Raw genomic sequence first — 23,247 nt, forward strand, 5'->3', positions numbered from 1 at the left:
TCCCTGGGCACACGCTCCCAGGTGACCAGGGTTGCTTCTCTCCAAAAAGGCCAGCCCCCTGTCTCCGCCCCCTCTGACACCTCTGAGTTTGGACAGGCTCCATATGGAGTGGGGCAGCGTGTGGATCCAGCTTGCTTTTTTTTTTTTTTTCACCCTGAGAACAGTAGTGCCAAGGATCGAGCTGTCTCATCCTTCACTTGTTTCACGAGAGCAGAGGCACCTTTCCTTCAGGTGCTACTCATTCATCATCCCCCTACCCCTGGGGCCTGCCTATCCCGGCCCAAGCCATAGAGGGGCAGCTGCGGGTAACAGGCCCATTTCCAGTATGAGCCAACAGGAATGGCTCTCCGGCATGGGCATGGGGGCCGGTCTTAGTGATGCCGGAGCTGCCAGCACCCTGTGGCCCGCACCAGCACCCGTTCTTTCTTGGGGGAGGGGGGAGAGGGTGAAGAACCAGGGCTAGTGGCTGCTTCCTCTTCCTTGGTTTTGCTCTCTGCAGCGTGGGTATATAGCTCCCACCACCCAGGGAAACCACATCCCTGGAGAATGCAAGGTCACAGTGAGGTGACTGGGTCTAGCCGCTTGCCTGAGAGCCACTCCTCCTCTCCTGCCCTACTTCAGGGCCTGGAGAACAAACTCTTTTAGAGCTTTTCCCACTGACCAGAATCTCCACACCTCTAAGTGGGGAGGCGGCTGGGGACACTTTCCTTATTTCCTGCCACAGAGCCCCCAGCACTCCCTTCCGGGCCCTGGCAAGTTCCTCATGGACTTCCCCCACAGGTCCACCTCAGCCACAGGACAGCTGCCCAGACCTGGGGGTCTTGGGAGTGGGGGAGGAGGGCAGCAGCCAGGAGTTGGGCCACTGAGTCAGAAGGTCCAAGGGCACCCCTAAAAACTGCAGTCTATCTCCCTGTCCTCTTCCGGCAACCCACCTGCATGGGACCCCATCTGGCACTGCATGGGCCGTAGGTCCCCACCCCTCCCCCTTCCTAAAACTGTTCCTCATGCTGAACCTGTGACTCCTCTCCCCCTCCCCCACACTGAACGGAGTCTTGGCCCCCTCTGTCACAGCAGATCCATCTCTGCGACCTCCAAGACCGACTGGTCCCCAGCCCCTACACATGCATGTCACTGTCCTCCTTGACTGCAAGCTCCCCTCCTCACGGTGTGCCCCCGCACCTCCTGACACCTCTCCACCTGCTTGCAGAGATCAGTGTACTTCTCAATCGTTGTCCATATCTTTTCCAAAAAGATTCCTCAATGCTTTTCTTTTCAAAAGGGAAAAAAAAAGGAAAAAAAAAACAATGCCAACAGCCCAGCGTCCGTGAGCAACCCAACAGTAACAAAGCATGCGTTCGGGATGGAGGAAGGTAAGGCCACACATTTCCGTTTGCCGCTTGCTCCTAGGGCTGGGCGGCCGGGATGACTTGGAGTGGGGAATCTGAGCAGCCTTCCTCCCCTCCACTTCCCACACACACCCCTGCCTGCAGGGGGAGGAACAGAAGGGGTCTGAGAGGAGGCATGGAGAAAAGCGCCCACAAAGCTGCCCTGGGGCCAGCAAGCCACCGTTTCTTTCACTGTTAGTCTGTGTTGAAGAATGGGCCCCCACCTCCCCTTACCACATCTTTTATTCATTCATTCATTCATTCATTCATTCATTCATTCATGCTAGAAATGTTTAGGGCACCCATGATTTTCCAGGCCACTAGGGATACAGAGATAAGGCACAGAACCCCCCTGAGGGGGTCTCCTCTAGATGAGGAGACACATGGGAGGGCGAGGGGGCCTGGGCTAGGAGTCAGCATAGTGCAGGGTGGGGTCTGGCAGGCTCTGTGGGGGGGCAGGATGGGCTCACAGAGGAGTGGATACTGGTGCTAAGCTTTGGAAGATGAGTAGGTGTTCTGGGGCCCAGGGAGCCAGTGTAGGGCTTTTTAGAGCAATTTACATGAGCACAGGCCCAGAGGCCTAGAACCACCTGGATGGGTCCAAACACCACACAGCTTCATCACTTTCATGTCTCAGACATAATAACGGGTACCACTAGTGAGGCGTTGGCAGCAGGTCATGGGAAGGCCATTTCATAGTGCTGGGGAGTTCAGAGCTTGCCCTGGGAACTGTTAGGAGTGGTTGAAGGCTTTTACGCAGAGGAAAAGCAAGATGAGGGCCATGCTGTAGACAGCGCACTCTGGCTTTGGCACAGGGCGGGTGACCTGGAGTCAGGAGACCGAGGCGCACAGTGCAGGCTTAGCCAGGGCAGAGGCAGAGGAGGGAGAAGTTCAGCAGAGCCTTGGTTACCCTGGGATGCAGGGGCGAGGGAGAACGCTGCCCCCATCCATCTTACCCAGGCCTAACTGACAAAGGGAAAGTTCGAACAAGGCACTCGGGCAGTCCCTGGCCCCCAAGAACAGCACATTCATCTTGTAAGCCCCTGGGCGGGTTTCCCTGCACTGTGGTGTGATGGGCTGGGGTGCGTCCATGAAGACTGATTGGTGGGACCACCGAAGCTGCTGGGGTATTTGCTGGGGGCCTATGCCAGGGGACGGTGGGGGTGCCATGCCTGGGCCTGGGCTCCCGTTTCCTGGCTTCCTTGGCAGTGTGGACATAGAGGCATTTTGCATCAAGGCTGTTGAAGCTGTCCCTGAGCTGTAAAAAGGGGCCAGTCTTCCCCATCCTGGTGGCCTTGCCTGCTTCTTCCTCGGGGGCCTTCTTCCTTAGGCCTGGCGGCCCCATCCTAAGGAAGCCCCTGCTTTTCTTCCTCCTGCCGGTGCTCTTCTCTCGCCCGCCTGGCCCTGCTGTCAGCGCCCCCTAGTGCCGGGCCGGCCGCGCATGAGGGCGGTGGTACCTCAGAGATCGCCCACAACTCGGCTTGCTTGTGGGGAAAGAAGGCAACAGAGGGGGCTCTTGGAATCTGGAGCTTCCACGTAGAATCCCCAGGGTCTACTCTTGGCTTTACCACCCTCTCCATCTCATAGCACAATGGCCTGTCACCCCAAATTACGGTGATACTGAAGAAGGAGCAGGAAAAAAAGATCCTACCTGCCTTGTTTTCTATCCGTATCCAGATAGCTCTTGACTTTCCCAGGCAGCCAATGTCCCTTGGAGGTCAGGGACCATAGTCAGGCCCTCGGCCCCTGTCCACAGTCCCATCCCCTACTTTCCCCAATTTGCCAAGAGGCCCTGGTGTCCCAGTGAACTGTCCCACCGAGACCCAGGCCACAGACGCGGCTGATGGATCCCAAGGGCCCCTCCCCCGACAAGGCCCAGGTGCCTGCCTCCTCCCCACTCCACTCTGTGGCCGCTGCAGGCCTGCAGAGAGTGGGGGTCAGTGGCTCGTTCCTGGCTGGCTGGTGCTGGCCGGCCCAGGAGTGAAGGCCGTGACCCCTTCATTCCCTAACTAGAGCCAGCTGTACTGCGCGTGTGGTGGCAGGAGGCCTGGGAGCAGTTGCAGGCTGAAGACCAAGGTCTCAAGCCAGACCAGATGAGTGCAACGTTTGTGCACATCTTCCTCTTTCAAATGACTGCTTTGAAGTCCTGCACTCCTGGGTGGACAGGCCAGACCCCCTCAGTCACAGGCAGGCGTTCCTTGGAGAAGGTTGCAGGTCTACATATCTTGGCTTGGGGCAGACACCAGAGACTGCCCAGTATGTCGGTGCCCACATGTCAGAGCCCCCGGGGGAGCCTGAAAGGGAATCGGAACTGGCCACCTTCAGAAAGCCAAGAAGTCATTGGTTCTTCCTTACACTCAGCAAGCAGGGAATTCCGTTCCCAATCCACCTACCCCAGGACCTGACTTGGGTCCAGAGATGGTAGGACAGTTGAGGGGCCCATAGCTGAATGAGATGGGCCAAGCTGCCATATCTGAGATGGCGTGCAGGGCCAATATGGATGTGCAGGGCCAAGGAGGCAGAGGAGGAGGAGGGCAGGACTCCCTGCCTGCCCTTCAGGTTGATGCTGAGGGGCATCCAGGAGACTTGGGGCCCAAGAGGAAAGGAGAAAGGAGGCACCTCAGGCAAACAGGGGCCCTCTCTTCACTGGAGAAGGCCCCGCTTAAACCAGGCATCCTCTCCCAGGGAAACAGGACACTTGCCAGGAGGTGCCAAAGATGAGCCAAGACCTGGCCATCAGGCGGACTGTGTGGGTGAGCATGAGTGAACGAGTGAGTGGCAAAGCCAGGCAGAAGCTCCAGGCACAGGCAGGGTAGGAGAGAGGTGGGGACAGATCAGGCAGGGGCGCTGCAGGCCCTCTGGTGTCCTGGCTTCTCCCCACTTGCCTCCCCTGTAGAGCCAGGACAGGAGGCACTGTGGAGTTGGGGGCATGCTGGCTGAGCATGAGTGTGTGCAGGTGCGGGTACAGGCCCCGTGAAGAGCTGTGTCGTCCACACACATCGTCAGGGTGGCTGTGCTTTGGGCCTAAAGGGCTTCCCGCAATAGGGAGACCGTGCTCTCACACCGGAGTCTGCCAGCCAGGGGGCTTCCCCTCCCCTGGCTGAGCCTTCCTGTGACCTGAGCTGCCCCCTGCCCATCCAGGGAGCAGTGGGGATCCGCCTGTGGAAGGACACAAGTGAACCCAGAATGGTGCCTCAAGGCAGGCAGCCGGGCCCAGATGGTGCCCCCACTCCCCAGGCCCAACTCTAACCAGGCCTGGCCCTCTCCTGTGTCTTGCAGAACTTCAGCGAGAGGGAAGCATCGAGACTCTGAGTAACAGCTCAGGCTCCACCAGTGGCAGCATACCAAGAAACTTTGATGGCTACCGATCTCCGCTGCCCACCAATGAGAGCCAGCCCCTCAGCCTCTTCCCGACTGGCTTCCCGTAGGTACCAGCAATCTGCTTCTGACTGGCCAGCCCCCTCCCCTGCCGGAGGAGGGGAGAAGCCCCGCTCTGGTCCTACCCTCCAGTTTCTGCTCCTCCTTCATCAACCACCTTCCCCAAGCTTAGTGACAGCAGCCACCCGTCCTACCTGGATGGAGAAGAGACCCTTCTCCAAGCACCTCGGCGCACCTGCCCTCTGCCACACCTGTCGGTGGAGGCTGTGGCCAGGAGAGACTGCAGAAGCTCGGTCCCTGTGTATGTTTGCATATGACATCCTGCATTGGATCCGCTTTTGTATTTTTTAACCATACCCACGGTGGGGCGGGGAGGGGGGCCTGGAACAGTGACCAGATCTGGGGGCCTGAGTGGGGACAGAGTTGATGGTCCACCCGGCCATCTTGACCCTGAGTGGATAGTCACAGCCTCAGCTCACATCTGTCTGTGACACGCTGCCCCCAGCTTCCCCTGGTCAGCCCCACTCCAGCACAGGGTGAACGGAGGCCCAGAGTACTAGGGAAGGAGGAAGGGAGGAGACGCCTCTTCTTCCTCCTTTCTTTCCCCATCTGTTCATGGGAAGAGTTTGTCTTTCTTATCTTTAAGCCCCTTTACCCTGGTCCTGTACTGATCAGTGAAGGAAACCGTGGTTACTGAGGCCCTGTCAAAAAGTGCACGTCTTGTCCAATAAATCACGCTGCAATTGGTGTCTATCCCTGAGTTGCTGGGGTCAGGGTCCTCTCCAAACGCGGAGCAGAGTCCTTTGGCCTGAGTGCCCAGGATCCCAACACCCCCTTGGGGTGCAGCTTGGGGGCAGAAGGAGTCAGTGGAGGGTTGGAATGGGAAGAACTTTTGTCCTGGAATTTGGATGGGGCCTGATTTAAGCCCATTCTCCAAGCATCTTGATTTAAGTCCATTCTCTAAGCATCATGCCTATTACCAGAGGTAGTAAGTTCTTGGGGTGCCACAGGGTTGGACCCTCCTCCCTGGGGATCAGGGCTTGCCATGTGCTGGTGGGTTGTTGTCGGGGGTAGAGTCTGGCAAAGCCTTACCTGGGGGGTACCTTGTAATTGCTTCTCTTTTTAAACTCAGAAGATGGAAGGGTGGTCAGGTGAACGTGGGTATCTCATGAAACCTGGCTGGAACCTTCAGATGACAAGTTCCTGATTTTGTCCCCCTGCCCCACCACCACCACTTCTGGACCTAAAGTCAGTGGCAACAAGGAAACAAGAACAGGGAGAACAAATGGTGCATTGAGCAGGAAGGAGACGAATGCTAGTCCTTTGTCCCCTTCCCTGGCCCACACTTCCCAGAGACCCCAGGGAGGCCTTGGAGAATGGAAGGAAACCCACAGAGCCAGGTGTGGTTTGGGTGAAGTTTAATGGAACAGCCATAGAAAAGTTGAGTTCACAAACAGGCCTTCCCATGCAACTGTCCAGCCAGAGCTGGGGCAGCTCCTGGGGACTCTGCCCGCCTCACACACACCCATCCCATCCATGGTGCCTGAGAGGCCTTCGTCTTCAGTACCCTTCACCAGATCAGTTGGGCATGTTGAGGGCAGAGGTGGAGGGTTGTTGAATCATACTAGGCTCTGTAAGCTAAAAAGATGATCCTGCACGGGGTGGCATAAGCCAGTCCCTCCTGCCTGGGCACCTGCAGGGAAGAAGTCACATGCCAGACTGAGGCATGCCGGGAACACTAGCCTGGCCCCAACAGTAGGGGGTGCTGGAGGAGCTGCAGCTTTTCCCCATCTTGCTGAATTATTGATGGGCCTGGCACTGCCCCTACCCCCAGCTACAGCCATGTTTCAGTCATGGGGACGAGGAGGAGCGTGCTACCAGGCTACCTGTGCATGCTGCCCATGGCCTGTCTTCCTAGGGATGGCTTCAGCTGCCCTAGGAAGCATGAGCCCCTCTGAAACCACCCCAGGACACATGAATGTGGCAGAGACCTTGCTGCCAGGGGCTCTCTCAGCCATTCAGGGAACTGGCTGGCAGCTTACAGAGTCAGGAGTCCTCCCTGGCCTGGCCCTTCCCCTCCAGCGGGGCAAAACAGCTGTGGCCTCCCCCAGGCAGGGAAAGTGGTGGGTGTAGGGCTGGACTTGCCGGCTGAGCTTGCAGGACAATCTGGTTATTCATCTGCTTGAAGCCAGGGCAACTCTTTGAGTATGTGGGGGAAGGGTGAGGATAAGAGAGACCAGATAAGCTGGCCCCACAGCGGCTGCCACTGCAGCTCAGGTTATCAGAAAGGCCCTGGGCCTGGCCTCCGGCTAATTGGGGAGGTTATGAAGCCTGCCATAGCCTGTAATCAGCTGGAAGTGAGAGCTGGGCCCCAGGGTGGGGGACCTCACTGGCCACTGGCCCCAGAGCAGCCGCTTCCTATCCTCTACAGATAACATCCAGGGCAATCTGGGACTCTCCCCCAGCCCCAGCAGACCTCATGGTGGCATCACCTGGGAGGGCATCAGAACATGAATCAAACTGTGGCTGGATCAGGGGACCTTTAGGAATCCATGTGACCTCCCGATCCTCTCAGCACTACCTGGTCAACAGGCAGCTTTACTACGGACTTCCAATTTGATGAAGGAAAAATATCTTCATGATCTGGAAAGAGGCTGGTGGGAGCCAGCGTGGCAACTGAAGGAGCAAGAGTACTGTCTGGGATGAGAAAAGGCCCGGAGGCCTGAGGCCAATTCAAGCACACAAGCTCCAACACCAGGGCCAGCCCCTCTGTAAACGAGCAGAGGCCAGGCCAGGCAGCCACCAGTCTGGAAGTGGATATGGTTTCTCAGTGATAATTTTTTATTTTCACAATTCAGGGACTCATGAAACTAGAAAGTACCTGAGAGTTCTGTTCGATCCTCATTTTTTGCAGATGACAAGCAAGCCTGAGCCCCAGAGAAGGGCAGGGCCTTGCCCAAGGTCACAAAGTCACACGCCTAGTGAGCTGATCCCTGTCTGCACCTGGCTGCTTAACACCCTGGCCAGTTCCCTTAGAGGGACCCAAATCCGAGCTGACCTCCTTGTCCTGTGCCCCTATCCCATCCAGGACGCTGACCCTGCTGACCCCCATGCGGACTCCATCAGGCTTCCTGCCCGGGCTGACTGAATTTGCAGCTGCTCCCTTGCCCCTGTGTAGTTGGAAGGCAGTCCCCTCACTGCAGACCTAGAACTGGAGGCTCTAGAGGCAAAGGGACAGTGCATCCTGTATGTCTCGAATTCAGAGCAAGAGCCCAGGGGAGGGTGGCAGCCCTGGCATCTCAGGATCACCTTGCTGTAGGAGCAGGGGTAGGCAGCTCAGCAGCACCAGCTTCTTAGGAGTGGGTTTGGACTTGCTCTCTTTAAGGTCCCGGGGTCCCATCCCAGCTCTGCCACCGGCAGGTACGTGGCCTTGGGTACATGACTGCACCTCTGGGGTTCAGGGTCCTCATGTGTAAAGGAGGGAGTAGAGGGGAGAGAGCAACATGCCCTTCCCGGGGGCGCGACAGAGCGGAAGCAGGCAGAGAGGAAGCTGCGGATCCACAAGGCAAACCCATGGTTCCAGGAGAAGTTGACAGCCAGGCCAGGTGCCCCTTAGCAGGGATGGGGAGGGCGGAGGCGGCACAACGGGAGCCCGGATTGTGGCACGCCTTAACCACGCTGCTCCAGGAAATCCCGACCCGCTCCCAGCGAAAGCGTCTCCGAACGCGAACCCAGAGCCTGTGAGCGCGCCGGCAAGCCCCGCCCCTCTGTCGCAGGTGGGCCTGTCCTAGGGGGTCCTTCCTGCGCTCTACCCCGATTCTCAAGCCACTCAGTCGATCGCCCCGTTCACGCTCCCGTGATCCCAGACACCCATAACCATGATCTCGCCTCCATGCACATCCAACGCACGAAGGTTCACAGACGTGCACCTCACTTCTGCGGACCAGGTGTCCCAAGCGTACAACCGCCACCCGCGGAACTGCGGCCCGGGGCCAGTGAGTCGTCTGCAGCTCCCCGGGTTACGGGATTCCCCAGAACTCTGGGAAAGTCACCCGAAGTCCATCGGGGATGCGGCCTTGTTTTTCGGCCGCGTGATCTCGCCCTCAGGTGCAGAACGACGCCCTTCCCGGGCCCACAACTGCCAGGCTGGGCCTTGCCATCGCATGCGCCGGGGAAGACCAGGGACCGGGCCACACAGGCCGTGGCTGCAGAGGAGCTTCCGGGGCCACCCCGCGACCATGAGGGAGTCGAGCCGCCAGCTCTCCCCGCGTCCCCCTCCCCATCCTAGCCAGTTGGCCCGACCCTGCACGGGATAATTGGGACGGGAGGGAGGCGACGGGCGGGCTGCGGCTCCAGAGAGACTGCGCGCCTGTCAGCGGCAATTTGTTTAAGTGGACGGGACGGGACGGGCCGCTGCGGGCTGGGGTCACTGAGGCCGCGGCCCCCACCCCAGCCAGACCTGGGACCGCGGGGGAGCCCGGCCCGGCCGCTAAACGGGGCTGGCTGGCGCCAGGGCTCCGGGAGGTGCGGTCCGGCGGGGAAGCCGTGATGGGAAGCGACTCTGTCCAGGGAGTGTCCTTCACCCCCACACTCCCCACGTCCAGGCAGGGACCGACGCGTCCGGCGGCACCCTCCCAGCGGGCCCATAGCACGGGGCCACACACGTCCCCTGAGCTTAGCCTGGGCACATTCGTCTGCCACCTAGGGCTCCCAGTCTGCAGCCCGCGCCCCGACACTCGGACGCACGTCCGTAGCCGGCTCTGCCACGCGGCCGCACAGCCCGAGCTTCCTGCTGCCCACTGCCCCCGGGCTCACTCAACTCCAGCCCTGCACACAGAGAAGGAAGCGGCGGGGACCCCCTGCCACCTCGGAGGCTCAACCCGGGGAAGGCCCCAGCAATCCCCCTTAACCCTGCGAGAGGTGACGGGGCCGGAGGACGTAAGGGCAACCACGCCAGGCTCCCGACCGCGGCCCCACCCGGCCCAGGCAGTCCCCGCCCCCGCCCCCTTTCGCTGTTGCGGGAAGCGCTGGGCACACTGACCGCGCGCCACCGGCCGGAGCCCGCCCGACGCCCCGGCCAGAGACCGCCTGCGAGAGGGAGGGGCGGCCGAGCGCGCGTCCCCCGCCCGTCTGCGGGACCCGGCCGATGCGAAGTGACAGGGGCCGGAGCTTTGTTGTGGAGCCTCGGCCGCCTGGCGCCAGCCGCCCCCGCCCGCGCCCTCCCCCTCCAGCCCCGGGCGGCCCGCGAGGCGCCCCCCGGGGCCTCTTAAAGAAACACGCACACTCGGCCCCGGGGACTCCGCCAGGGACGCGGGTTCCTGGGAAGGGGGAGGGGGCCAGCCTAGGCGGGGGAGGGGCCCAGCGGGAGCCGCACGGCGCCGCTCCAGGGTCGCCCAGGCCTCCCCAGCGCCAGTTTTCGATGAGCTGGAGAGTTTGGCTGGGGGTCGCTACAGACTCTTCAGAGCGGCTGCAGCAGGACCTCAGAGTGATTGCGGGATCCTGGGGCGGGGCGAGCGGTGGGATCCTGGCCCCGGAAAGCCAGAGGGAAGGTCGGTGCCACTGTAGGTGGGGTCGCCGTCCCCAGATGCAGCGCTGCACTGTCGCCGCCAGGTTTCTCGGTCAAATAACCCAGGCCTGAGTGTTTCAAACTCTTCAGGCCTCGGACCCCTGGACCAGCTATGGATGGACTAATGAAATGTACTAATGTCTAAAGCGCACACATTTAGATGTACACATACTCTTACAAGGACAAAAGTATGTGTCTACACACACACACACACACACACACACGACTTTGCAAATGTATTCACGGATTCCTAGGCCGGTACCTGGGTTCCCGGCTAAGGAAATCTGCCCTGGTTATTATCTGGTCACTTCACCAGCTGTGCAAACGTGTCCACAACGGGTCCCTCCCCGAGGGGCCACATCTCGCCTAAGGTGGAGCCGGCAGGTATTTGCCTATGGAAAACTGCAATGGTTCCTGCCCCGACTGCGTAGACTGCGCAGCACGGAATCAAAGATTCGTTCTGGCCAGAGAGGAGGTACTAAGAGAGGAGCGACCCAGCCAAGAACGAGGTCGTGGAGAAAACCCTGTGGGGGCGGCGCTCACGTGCGGTGATGAGGAGTCGTGAGGCCCCTGGGGTCGGCACCGAAAAGTATGGAAAACGGTTGCAGAGGCCAAACTGCTTCCGTCAGTCCCGACTCTGCACTGCCAGGAGAGATCCGACCTTTAAACGCCGCTCCCAACGTTCAACAACGAGGTGCCCTGCGACCGGTGTGCGCAGCGGGCGGGCGCCTGCATGGGGCAATGTTGGATGTGGGATGTACGCGCCCACCACGCGGTTGTACGGGTGGGAATGTCACCCGTGGCTAGTGCATGCTCTGTCTTTTCCTTGGGAACACGACCTTCAGGAATCAGCCTGAGTGTTCGCGCCCGAGCCCGATTGGAAGCAGGTGCGTGGTCGCTTCACTCTCCCAGTGCACACCTTGAGTTACAGCTCTCGCTGCTTACAGAGGGCACCACACGGGCCCCGAAACACACACATACACATACCATCACTTCATGGGGGGGAAATACTGAGGCTGCCGGAAACAGAAGACGAAGACTGATCACGGAAGAGGGGGCTTCAATCACAGGTGCTCGCCGATACCCCAACTCCCGCACGCGTTACTCAGCACTCCTTAATTTAGGAGACGTGCACTTCCGAGAGATAAGAACAAACTCTAAAAAAGTGGTTGACAGAACGAAGAGAAGATACCGGTATTTTGGATGAAGGAGACTTTCGTCTCCGGTACCGGATAGGGCGAAAATTCGTTGGGTCGCGGGTGGAGAATCCGGGGTTCGCCCGTGCAGTGCCGCCCTGTGCTCAGGGAAAGGTGCGCTCACCTTCCTAGCCCCAGGACCGGCTCCTCCCGGCCGCTGGAAAGCTCAGGGCGGGGCCCGGGTCTGCGGAGAACTCCAGGTTCCTTCCGAGTCTTCCGGTGAAGGCGGGCGTGGGTAGGGGGTCCCCGCGTTTCCCCAGCGCAAGGCCGCGTCCAGCTCCCGCCCGCGTCGGCCCCAGGAGGGCTCGGCCATGGCTCCACTCACCAGCTCCCGCCACCTGGGATCCGCTCCTGGACCTCGGCAGCCCGAGCCTCCCGACTCGCCCGCCCACCGGCCTCGCTTTCCAGCGCCTGCAGTCTCTTTCTAGAGTGCAGGGACCCCCAGGCGGCGCCGCGACCGGGAGCTGGGTGGGAGGCCAGGCTGGGGCTCGGGCCAGAGCGGCCGGGCCTCCAGGCGCGGGAGAAGGAGGGCGCCCCCTCTCCTCACAGGGCCGTGTCAATGCTTTGCACTTGGGGCCGGCGTGCGGCTGCGGGTCCTTCCCCAAGGCCCCGGGACCCGGGCGCCCCTCGCCTCAGGCCCTTTCGGCGGGTCAGGTCGGCCCACCGCGCTCTCCAGCCCCGCGCAGGCAGCCACGGGCGCGGGCGGGCGGTGGGGGCCGGGGCAGGAGGAGGGGTCTCGGGGCCCGGCGGCCCGTCATTGGTTAATATTTTATTCTGTTGACATGTTTTCTTACTGCTGAGGCTTCCGACACCTTCTCCCAGGCCCCCCCTCCCGGCCGGAGCTTGGCCTGAGCTGTCAAAACCCCGCCCCCGGAGACCCACAATTGGTCCAAAAAGCGTAAAATCAGCAATCAAGGGGGGCCTGGCTCGTTAGCGCAGGGGATCCGAGCTGGGCAGGACATGTGAGATAGTCACAGTTTTCCAGAGATCACGACAAGATCTAACCAGTCGCGCGTGGTTCCCGGCGCCGGAGCGGGCCAGCCCAGCCCAGCCCGGCCCCGCGCAGAGCCCCCGCCGCCCCCGCGCACAGAGCCCAGTGCCCCTTGCGGTGCGCCGGACTGGGAGCCGGGAGGAGCAGCTGCGGCGCCCGCCACCCGGGTCGTCCGTCCTCCGCGCGCGCCGCCGCCCGGGCCGGGGGTCCGAGCCGCGCGCCCCCGGCCCCGGCCCCCGGGCGCCTGGGCCGGATGTCCCGATGAGAGAGCCGGCGCTGGCGGCCAGCGCCATGGCTTACCACCCGTTCCACGCGCCACGGCCCGCCGACTTCCCCATGTCCGCCTTTCTGGCGGCGGCGCAGCCCTCCTTCTTCCCGGCACTCGCGCTGCCGCCCGGCGCGCTGGCCAAACCGCTGCCCGACCCGGGCCTGGCGGGGGCGGCGGCCGCGGCGGCGGCGGCGGCGGCAGCGGCCGAGGCGGGGCTGCACGTCTCGGCACTGGGCCCGCACCCGCCCGCCGCGCATCTGCGCTCGCTCAAGAGCCTGGAGCCCGAGGACGAGGTGGAGGACGACCCCAAGGTGACGCTGGAGGCCAAAGAGCTGTGGGACCAGTTCCACAAACTAGGCACGGAGATGGTCATCACTAAGTCCGGGAGGTAGGGCTGCCGGGCGGCTGGAGGGCGCGCGGGCGGGCGGGCGGGCTGCGGCACCGGACCTCACGGATCAGAGCAGAGCCGGGGACTCCTGGCTCCCGGCTCCAGGCTCTGGCCCTGGCGCCACGCTTCGCTCCCACGGACAACCAAGTTGACTTTTCTCGTTTGGCACCGGAGCGATTTGTTTTAAACGAAAACACTGAAATCCTCCGAATGAAATAAAACGAAAACACACTGCTAAAGAATAGCCGCAACAGTTCTGAGTCCCAGCGCGGAGGAGGCCCCGCGGCTTGGCCCTGGCGGTCTCCTCCGCCCCGCGCTCTCGCTCTTCTGTGTCCGGGTCAGTCTCCGAGCTCGGGAGAAATTCAACCTCTCCCAGACTCTGCTCCGATCCCGAAGCCCCTAGTGGGACCTGCGCCCCGCTAGCCCCAGACCGGTCGCTCGGTTCCCGGCAGTGAGTCCCGGGTCAGCCGAGCCCTCCGCCTCACCCGGCTGGGAGCCCTTTCCCCACCGCGGAGATCCGAGCCCCGGACGCATACGCCGCCGCAGGCCTTAAAGCCAGAAGAAAGCAACAGCCCTAGCCCCTCCACCCTTCGACTCAGCCACCGAGAATCCAGGCCTCGGGTTCACCCTCTTCCCCCGAACGGCACGGCTAGGATGTCTGATCAGGCTCCGTAACCCAGTTCCCAATAGGATGTCTGATCAGGCTCTGTAACCCAGTTCCCAATACAAACACCCTCCAAGTTTATTTCTGGGAGCTTCCGTCCCAAGTGGGTATTTCCCCTGAACGAATTTCGGGGAGATTCAGGAGAAGCGAGAATATTTCTAGAGGGCCTAGACTTCTCTCCTGGGCATCGGCTTTCATCTCAGATCAGGGAGAAAGAGGGTCCCCAGATCTGAGCACAGGGCCTAAGGGAGGCCGTTTAAGAGAGGGTCTGACAGGCAGAAATGGGATCTCCTGGGAGCAACAGCCACAGGTGGGGTCTTCCGGGCAGTGATGAGAGAGCAGAGCAGCCGACCACAGGGGAAACAGCCAGGCGGCAGCGGTGTGCGCAGCGAGGAGGGATAAATAAAGGAGGAGAGGGAACCTTCGGACCTAGAACAACTGGTTCCAATGGGATCTCCTCCCTTACCTCCCTCCCAGGCGGATGTTCCCCCCCTTCAAGGTGCGAGTCAGTGGCCTGGACAAGAAGGCCAAGTACATCCTGCTGATGGACATTGTGGCCGCTGATGATTGCCGCTATAAGTTCCACAACTCGCGCTGGATGGTGGCAGGCAAGGCCGACCCTGAGATGCCCAAACGCATGTACATCCACCCAGACAGCCCAGCCACTGGGGAGCAGTGGATGGCCAAGCCTGTGGCCTTCCACAAGCTGAAGCTGACCAACAACATCTCTGACAAGCACGGCTTCGTGAGTGTAGGGGCAGGGTGGGGACGGGGCGGGAGATTGTTGACCCAGCACTGCAGTTGAGCAGGAGAGCAGGGCGACAGGATCTCCCAGGAGGAAGCGCTGGGCAAACCCCCAGAGTGCCCTGCCCGGCTCACTGCCCTGTGGCCTACATGGGCTGGGCCTGGGCCCCAGGGCTCTCCTCTGCAAGCCTGGGAAATTGTGGGGTCGGTGGCTGGCAGCTCACAATCTCAGTTCGTCAGGCCGTGGAGGGCCCCTCCTAAGGTCAAGAGGGAGGCAAGTGCTGCCCCGACTGGGTCTGCAGTGCTGGGCCACGGAAGTCACCCTGCTCTTGGCCTGTAGGTGCCCTTCTTGGAAGAACTGCCCATGACCTCAACTTGTCCATCACCCTTCCGCCAAGACCCGCGTCCCTGGCCCTCCCCCAAGACTAGGGGATTTAAAAGTTAAACCACCCTCCCCACCCACCCCCCAGCCTCCCTAAGACCTTTCCCTCCTCCCATAGGCAGATGCCCAACTAGGAGGAGAGGGTTTGGGGGTTCTCTCCATTTATGCCTGAGCAAGGCCCCAGCGAAACGGGGGGGGGGTTTCATAGAGCAAAAGGAACTGCCCATTCTTGAGGTAGGGCAGTTGGTGAGCGCCAGAAGGTTGGACTCTCATCTCTGTGGGGTTAGGGGCTTAGCAGTGCCAGAAAGCAAGAGAGTATTAAGAGTGGAATTGTAGGGTTTTGGGGTTTTTTTATTTTTTTATTTTTTTATTTTTTTGCGGGGGGGGGGTATTGTTGTTTGGTTGGTTTTGGTTTTTGTTTGTTGTAGTTTTTGTTTTGTTTTTGCTATGTCTCATTTCTGTTTCCCACCGGGAAAATTTTTTTAATGGCAAGAGAAAGAGAAGCTGTGAAAAAGAAAAGTGAGAGGAAAAGTAGAAGAAAAAGAATTAAGGGTGAGAAAAGAGCAGACAGGAGAAAATGGGGAAGGGGAAGAACCGAGAGAGAGAGAGAGAGAGAGAGAGAGAGAGAGAGAGAGAGAGAGAGAAGGAAATGGAGAGGGAGAGGTCAGGTACCCAAAGAATAGAAAAGCTCAGGCGGGGGCCGGCGACTACCGGCTGACCCCCGCCCTCCCCGCAGACCATCCTGAACTCCATGCACAAGTACCAGCCGCGCTTCCACATAGTGCGAGCCAACGACATCCTGAAGCTGCCGTACAGCACCTTCCGTACCTACGTGTTCCCGGAGACCGACTTCATCGCCGTCACTGCCTACCAGAATGACAAGGTGCGCGCGGCGGGCGGTGGGCTCAGCCCTTGCACTGACGCCCCTCAACACATGCAGGCCCAACCGTCTGTTCGTCACCCCCGAAGCCCGCTGCACGGGATCCGCGCGCTTGCGGCCCGCCCCTGAGCACGGAGCCTCGCATCCATACGCGCAGCACCCACGGAAGTCCTCAAGGCGCCCTCTCAAGCCCACCGCTCGCACACACAGGCTCCCCTGGGGCGAGCGAACAGCTGGGCCCTAGTTCGGGTGGAGATGTTTACTTAGCAATTAGCTGAGACTCCTGGCCCGCGCTGACATTTTTACATTCTATTCGTTTATTTCTTGGCTCAAGAATGAGAATGTAAACGAAGAGAGGGCGCCCGAAGCAATCTGCCCAAGCTCTACCGATGCTCGGAACCCAGGGCCCAGTTTTCACTCTCTCGGGGGAGCCAGAGGGTGGGACAGGTGACATAGCCCCCCAAAGCACCCCTGGCTACTGCTCTAGCTCAGTCCAGGGCCCAGACCCCTTGGGAGGCGCTTAGGGAATTTCCTTCCAATTTTCTGCTTGCAGCTTCTCCACCCTGTTCTAGTGGGGCAGAGCATCACCCCTCTAGGCCTGTGCCTTTGTGCGCCACTGTCGAGTGAAAGAGAGGGAATGAGTGTCCGTGCCGGTCGTTGTGGCTTTGTGAACCAAGATGTACGCCGGGCTGTGCGTGCTCCATTTGGGGCGTGTTGGATACCTGTGGAGGCGTGTGAATTCGTTTGGTTCTGTGGGCGCTTGTTCTGTCTGTGCATACTTGCGTGTGCGCGGGCCCGTGAGTGTGATTTGGCTTGGTGTGTACCTGCAGCCTTGCGTGTGAGCTGCAGTCTCTGTGCACGCCTGCTTGGGTGCGGAGTCGTTTAACTTGCGCAAGCCCGAGGGCGGGTGTGCATGCTTGGGCCGGTTCCGACACCGCGGCACAGCTTTAGGCCTATGTGGGCCTGTCTAGGGATAATTCCTCGAATGAAGTTTTTGGAGGACAGACCCCGTCGCTTTCCGCGAGGCCCTCCCACCGGTCTCAGCTCGTGGGTGGGTGCCAAGTGGACGCTCCCCGGGTCTTCCCTCTGCGGCCAGCAGTCGCTGACCTCGGGGTGCCCCCGACCAGGCTGGAAGAGCCACGGCCTGACTTAGCGCCGCCCCCTCGGTCCCCGCAGATCACGCAGCTGAAGATCGACAACAACCCGTTTGCCAAGGGCTTCCGGGACACCGGGAATGGCCGGCGGGAGAAAAGGTGAGGGGCGAGGACAGCAGCCCTGTGGCGGGTGCCTGCGGGAGCAGCGAGCAGGAGGGATGGAGGGATGGGCTCCTCGCTGACCAGCTCCCTCCGCTCATCCCCAGGAAGCAGCTGACGCTGCCGTCTCTGCGCTTGTACGAGGAGCACTGCAAACCCGAGCGCGATGGCGCGGAGTCGGACGCCTCGTCATGCGACCCTCCCCCAGCGCGGGAACCACCCACCTCTCCGGGCGCAGCGCCCAGTCCCCTGCGCCTGCACCGGGCCCGAGGTGAGGGTCGGACCGGAGGAGGGGGGGTGGTCCTCAGGTCGCTGGGCTGACCTTTTGCTGAGCCACCCGCTAATCTGAAAGGCCAGGAAGGAAGCGTCAGCGAGTGTCTGGGATGGGGTTTCCGTCCCGGGACTCCCCTACGAGGGCCGTTGCCGGTAGCCAGAAGATCCGGCCGGACTCCGAGCCTGCCCCCTTGGGCGCCGTGTAATTCTATGGCTGTAGGGTTTCCTCTCCAGGGCTTGGTTCCTTCCACTGTAAATCTGGGGTCTTGCATTAGGTGACCTGCAGCCGCCCCTTGCCCGACTGCAGCAGCTCCTCTGACTCGGCCTCCCCGAGAGCAGCCCTTTCCGAATGTCCCTGATCCTGCTCGTCGGCCTCAGCCCGGGCCCCTGTAACCCGCGCGCCCTCTCCCCGCAGCTGAGGAGAAGTCGTGCGCCGCGGACAGCGACCCGGAGCCTGAGCGGTTGAGCGAGGAGCGTGCGGGGGCGCCGCTAGGCCGCAGCCCGGCTCCAGACAGTGCCAGCCCCACTCGCTTGACCGAATCCGAGCGCGCCCGGGAGCGGCGCAGTCCCGAGAGGGGCAAGGAACCGGCCGAGAGCGGCGGGGACGGTCCGTTCGGCCTACGGAGCCTGGAGAAGGAGCGTGCTGAAGCTCGGAGGAAGGACGAGGGGCGAAAGGAGGCGGCTGAGGGGAAGGAGCCGGGCCTGGCGCCGCTGGTGGTGCAGACAGACAGTGCGTCCCCCCTGGGCGCGGGACACCTACCCGGCCTGGCCTTTTCCAGCCACTTGCACGGGCAGCAGTTCTTTGGGCCACTGGGAGCCGGCCAGCCGCTCTTCCTGCACCCTGGACAGTTCACCATGGGCCCTGGCGCCTTCTCCGCCATGGGCATGGGTCACCTGCTGGCCTCGGTGGCAGGCGGCGGCAACGGCGGAGGCGGCGGGCCTGGGACCGCCGCAGGGCTGGACGCAGGCGGGCTGGGTCCCGCGGCCAGCGCAGCAAGCACCGCCGCGCCCTTCCCGTTCCACCTCTCCCAGCACATGCTGGCATCTCAGGTAAGGCCTGTGACCCCACGGCAGCGCCAGCGAGGGAGAAGGCCCAGGGAGCTGGAGGCGGAGGCCAGCGGAGGGCCCGAGGGGTGCCAGGGTCCCTGGGAGCCTCTGGCAGGCAATAACTTCATCCAGGGGAGGCCCCGGGACGCCCTTTAGGACACCTGGGTTCTGAGAGAGGAGGACTGTGTTGTAGGTCCAGGGGCTGGCCAGAGCGCCGCTTCTGACTCCCGTGTGACCTTTGGCAAGTCCCTGACCCTTTCTGGGTCTGCTTCTTTCCCTATAGTCCCATCGAGGAGTGCGGTGCCCATCTAGACTCTTCTGACCCTCACAGACCAGGGCCGCCCCTGGCTTTTGTGAAGTCTTCTCTCCTGGCCTCAGGACATTTTTCTTGGGAACAAAGACCCTTGGCTCCCTGTCCATCCTGAAAGGCTAGGGTGGCCAGACAAAGGGAGGAGGAACATTTGCATTATTTTCTGAACAGTTGACCGCCAGCCCTCCCAGAGGTCTCTGGCCCCTCCTGGACCTTCAATGAAGTCCTCTGTCCTGGCGGAGGACAAGGCTGATCTTTCCCCTACCTTGAGTTCCCAGCACCCCCAGCCACATGTCAGGGGTGAGGACTCAGCTCCCCAGGCCCCATTGAAATTCCCAGCTCCCACGGGAGTGTTGATGAAAGTGTGGCTGGGGGCACAGTAAGGAGATTCGATGGGACAGTGGCCTCTTTGGTTGCTTGGGTGGAATATTCCCTGTGGAAAGATTTGGAATCTCTTCATTCATTTTCTTCCCTCTGAGGTTTCTGGCAAATTGAACCCCTGAGATCTTATCTCAAGGGAAGGAAAATAGCAATTCAGGTCTGAGAAAGCTCCTTTGGTTCAGAAGCAAATATTTTAAAAGTTGGGTGGGGGGTGGGGCAGGCGATTCTGAAATGAGTTTTACACACAGCTCAGTGTTAGGGTGTGTGGGGTGTTTGAGGTATCACCATCACTCATCTAGGGCTCTGGGCTGGAGGGGGAGCCTCTGGAGAAAGGAGTTCAGGGGCCAGAGGTTTAATCTGCACCCCTGGTTATTTGTGTATGTGAATGCCTCCTCCCCAGACAAACTGGTAATGGCCACCAGCATCACAGAGGTCGTGAGGAAGTCAGGGCTTCTAGACACAGCCTGGCCAACAGGTGCATGACCCGGGTGAGAATACCAGCACCTGGGAGGCATCTGTGTTTAGGGCTGCTGGTGGTTACATTCCCAGGCCAGTGCAGCCCATTCTAGACATCAGGTAGAGCCAAATCCCAAGACATCTGAAGCCTCCCTTTCTCCCAACCTGAGATGCCATGTTTGAAATGCCCAGTAGGACCTGACCCTCTCAGGAGGGTGTTTTCTCAGGCCTGATGAAGCTGCCCCTTTTCTTCTCCCTACTTGAGCCAGGCCTGAGGCTCCCTGGGAGCCCAGCGCAGTCATCAGCCCCCTGCCCTCCTCCCCATACCCACTGGCTCTGGGGAGTAAGCCATTATCTCAAAGGTCAGGCCGTTCACCAGCCAGACCTCATGAACTCAGGAAGGTGCTTGTCCAGGAGTTCCTGGCTCCTGTGCCCTTCACAGGCAAAGACTGCATTCCTTCCTCAGCTGCCAGTGAGGTGCTGCCAGGCGTTCCCTGTAGAACTTTCAGGCCAGTTTATGAACTGGTTGGCACCTGTGCCCTCCTCCTGGCCCAGGCAGGAGAACCCTGAGCAGGTGAGCAGGCAGAAGGGGACTTTGCAATGTGCCTTCCCCAGGGTGTGTGCCCTCAGCCCTTCAGAGCCTGCAGATAGGACGGGGGTGAGGATACTGTTCTCAATGAGCAGAACCTCCAAGACACCCAAAGCTGCCTGTTTGCCACCTGGCCCTATGCCTGCCCCGTTTTCTCCCTCAAGGCCTTCACCCATGCTAGTGCAGTCACCTGGAATGTCCTTTCCATTACCCCTGCTATAACACCCAGCACAGAACTTGATGGCAGGCCTTTGCATGGTAGCCTGAAGCGATCTCGCCCTTCTAAGTGGGTTTGGCCACAGGCACACTGGCTCATGCTCACCTGTGCTGCCTGTGGTTATAATTATGTGCGTTGTTGTTTTACATCCCCAAAACAGCAGGGCAAGGTGTCCAGGGGATAGCACCACCCCAGCACCCAGCCCACCTTCAGACACACGTCAGGCAAGATGTCTAACCCTTGTCTTGTTCTGTTTCTTCCAGGGAATCCCAATGCCCACTTTCGGAGGCCTCTTTCCCTACCCTTACACCTACATGGCAGCAGCAGCCGCAGCCGCCTCTGCTTTGCCCGCCACTAGTGCTGCAGCTGCCGCCGCCGCAGCTGCCGGCTCCCTATCTCGGAGCCCCTTCCTGGGCAGTGCCCGGCCCCGACTGCGTTTCAGCCCCTATCAGATCCCGGTCACCATCCCGCCTAGCACTAGCCTCCTCACCACCGGGCTGGCCTCCGAGGGCTCCAAGGCTGCTGGCGGAAACAGCCGGGAGCCCAGCCCCCTGCCCGAGCTGGCTCTCCGAAAAGTAGGGGCCCCGTCCCGCGGTGCCCTGTCGCCCAGTGGCTCGGCCAAGGAGGCGGCCAATGAACTGCAGAGCATCCAGAGACTGGTGAGTGGGCTGGAGAGCCAGCGAGCCCTCTCCCCAGGCCGGGAGTCGCCCAAGTGAGGGGCTGCCCAGCTGCTCCCCTGCCACGCAGGCCACCCGGGCTGCCTGCCCCTGCTGCTTGGGATGTGTACAGCACAGAATGGGTATTTATTTAAATAAAGGAGAAAAGTGGGCTGCAGCAGCCGGAATAGAGCCTCGTCTGGCAAGTCGGGGCCTGGGACACTTCCCTGGGCCTCAACAAGGAATCAGGCTGCCGGAAACACAGTCACTTGGGAGCTGCTGGGCTAGGTCCAGATCGCTCCAGCGTCAAGGTGGCATCCGAGGGTGACTCTGGTCTTCCAGTGCGGTGGGAGAGGCCTCATCCAGGGCCCAGCGGTCCCGGCAGAAGCCAGAAGGTGCAGGGGCCAGGGGTGGGAGCATCGGAGGGAGTCCCAGAGCCCTGGGCCTTGGGCCTGGACCGCGTGAGAAAACTGGGTTGAGGGATGCTGGAGCCAGTTACACGACTGAAGTCAGTGTAGACCTGAGCTGGGAGGGAACCTGTTAGTCCCCCCACTTCTTCCCCAAGAGACAGGCACCTCATCCCAGCCCTGGGTCAGCGGAGGGAGTAGCACTTCTGCCTTGAGTCCCCAGGGGGAAAAAAAAAAGATATTTATGAAATAAATGGTAATTTGTGTAAATAAGCTTTAAGGTTCCCAGAATACGCAAATTGGTATTAATTTATTCAAAGGTGTACATTGCTGTGTACATATATTTAGAGATTAACTCATACATTTAAAGTTTTTTTCATTTTACATGAGCATCTATATTGTACAGGGCTTGGGGGGCCTCGGCTGCGGGAGAAGGCCCTGAGCCCCAGAGGAGCCACCACCCCGCCGGCCCCTCGGCCCCACCGCCCGGGTTTGACTCGCCCTGCCCGCGGGCTCCACCTCAGGTTTTCACTTTTCGCTCCGGAGCGAGAACGAAACGACAAAAACGCGAGAAAACAATAAAACGCTACAAAGCGAAGTGAACGGCGCTGTGCGCTCTGTGGGCCGCGCGGGGCTGGGGCGCTGTACGCGCGAAAGGAGGGACGAAAGGCGGGGACAAAAGGCTGCGCGCCCCTCGCTCGGCGACAGCTGCACCCCGGGGGCGGCAGAGCGGCAGGGCGTCTGGGGCGCTGGCTGAGCCGCGAGGCAGGGCGGCGCCGGCGCGGGACGCCCGCTGCGTCCCAGACCGGGGCCGGGCTCCCCCTGCCGGCCGCTCCCGCCGCTCCGCGCCACTGGCCTGGGCACCCACCCGGGCCGGGAGGTGAGCAGCCGAGCGGCCTGGACTCCTGGCTTCTGACTCCCTCTCCGGGAAACCACACTGGAAACGCATCTCCTTTCAATGCTTCTGGGTGGGTGGGCTGGGAGGATGGGTGCTCCTTGTCCGCCCTCTCCCTTCCGAGGAGGGATTTGGCTGTGTCCCACCCGTACCGCCCCGCCAAATATCGCTTAGCCTAGAATTCTTTCCCCTCTCTCTGCCTCCTGAACCTCAAAGACAAACATTTCCTCCGCGTCAGGGCTGTTGGCTAGAGTGGCAAACTCTGGACTGAAGTTCTTACTTTAACTCATCTATCTAAATCCCTCTTGGGAAAGTGGGGAGTGGGGTCAGTGGGCTATTTCCATTCCTGCCTCACTTTCCCCTGTATAATAACGGGCTTGGCTGGGGTCTCTCCGTGGTCCCGCTGTGTCAGTCTCCATTAGGCTGGTTCTTCCCCGAGACCCACTCCTACGAGGACATCTGCCTCCCGCCCCGCGCCGGTGAGCTCCCCAGAGCCGCATCCTCCTCGCCTAGCTAGCAGGTGTCTCCAGACCGACTCCTAGCAGTGGGGATGGGGAAGGGGTGGGAACTGGGCGGGCACCCCTTCAGCCCTGGGTCTGGTCGGTCACCGAGCACCCCACCTCCTTCCCAGTTCTCTTTAAGCCTTGGGGACCCCGAATGCCCTGCCCCAACAGGCTGCCCACCTTGGGCACTGCACAGGGTGGGGTTTGGGGAGGGTGCTGGCTTCCAAAACACCAAGGACGTTGAGATGGCGGGAGGGCGATGATGAAGATGGAATGAACAATTGGGCCCCCAGACGCCTAGATGCCTTCGTGGGCCGATACATTTGCAAGGAACCAGAGAGAGAACCAGGCCCGCCTCTTCAGGAGGGGGCTGCCCCCAGGCCACGCCGAATGCGGCTGGAGCGGGGAGAGGACTCAG

General features: G+C 60.9%; 2 protein-coding genes and 1 non-coding gene across 15 annotated transcripts in view; 2 read left to right on the forward strand and 1 right to left on the reverse strand.

Moving 5' to 3' along the window:
* BCAS3 (BCAS3 microtubule associated cell migration factor) overlaps positions 1-5,516 on the forward strand; it is a 712,862-nt gene extending 707,346 nt beyond the window's left edge. For 7 of the 13 annotated variants that reach the window (XR_013406305.1, XM_077970815.1, XM_028836232.2 and 4 more), the window contains one exon: positions 4,665-5,516. Coding sequence is in view for 12 of the 13 variants with exons in the window: in XM_077970815.1 (XP_077826941.1) it covers positions 4,665-4,813 (149 nt within the window). In the remaining variant the exon portion in view is untranslated. Of the gene's footprint in view, positions 1-1,279; positions 1,371-4,664 lie in introns of all 13 variants that reach the window. The other 6 variants (XM_077970813.1, XM_077970816.1, XM_028836234.2 and 3 more) reach the window with 1 other exon arrangement.
* LOC106994081 (uncharacterized) overlaps positions 1-12,190 on the reverse strand; it is a 37,170-nt gene extending 24,980 nt beyond the window's left edge. The window contains exon 1 of the transcript XR_013406334.1: positions 11,650-12,190. This is a non-coding gene — a transcript (uncharacterized LOC106994081). The remainder of the gene's footprint in view (positions 1-11,649) is intronic.
* Positions 12,191-12,494: 304 nt separating this feature from the next.
* Positions 12,495-22,029, forward strand: TBX2 (T-box transcription factor 2). Its single transcript, XM_015120017.3, has 7 exons — positions 12,495-13,172; positions 14,314-14,581; positions 15,699-15,845; positions 17,019-17,095; positions 17,203-17,366; positions 17,784-18,418; positions 20,632-22,029. Exons 1-7 carry the CDS (start codon positions 12,778-12,780, stop codon positions 21,082-21,084), a joined length of 2,139 nt encoding a protein of 712 aa, XP_014975503.3. The 5' UTR covers positions 12,495-12,777; the 3' UTR covers positions 21,085-22,029.
* Positions 22,030-23,247: the final 1,218 nt, after the last annotated feature.

This window comes from Macaca mulatta, chromosome 16 (genome assembly GCF_049350105.2).
Source record: "Macaca mulatta isolate MMU2019108-1 chromosome 16, T2T-MMU8v2.0, whole genome shotgun sequence".
NCBI classification, from domain to species: domain Eukaryota; kingdom Metazoa; phylum Chordata; class Mammalia; order Primates; family Cercopithecidae; genus Macaca; species Macaca mulatta.

Excerpts from the sequence above, each read along its gene's own strand:
- TBX2 (XM_015120017.3), top strand. The coding sequence starts at position 12,778 with ATGAGAGAGCCGGCGCTGGCGGCCAGCGCCATGGCTTACCACCCGTTC. Across the intron at positions 15,846-17,018 it reads CTGCCTACCAGAATGACAAG|ATCACGCAGCTGAAGATCGA; the intron begins GTGCGCGCGGCG and ends CGGTCCCCGCAG. Across the intron at positions 17,367-17,783 it reads GCGCCTGCACCGGGCCCGAG|CTGAGGAGAAGTCGTGCGCC; the intron begins GTGAGGGTCGGA and ends CTCTCCCCGCAG.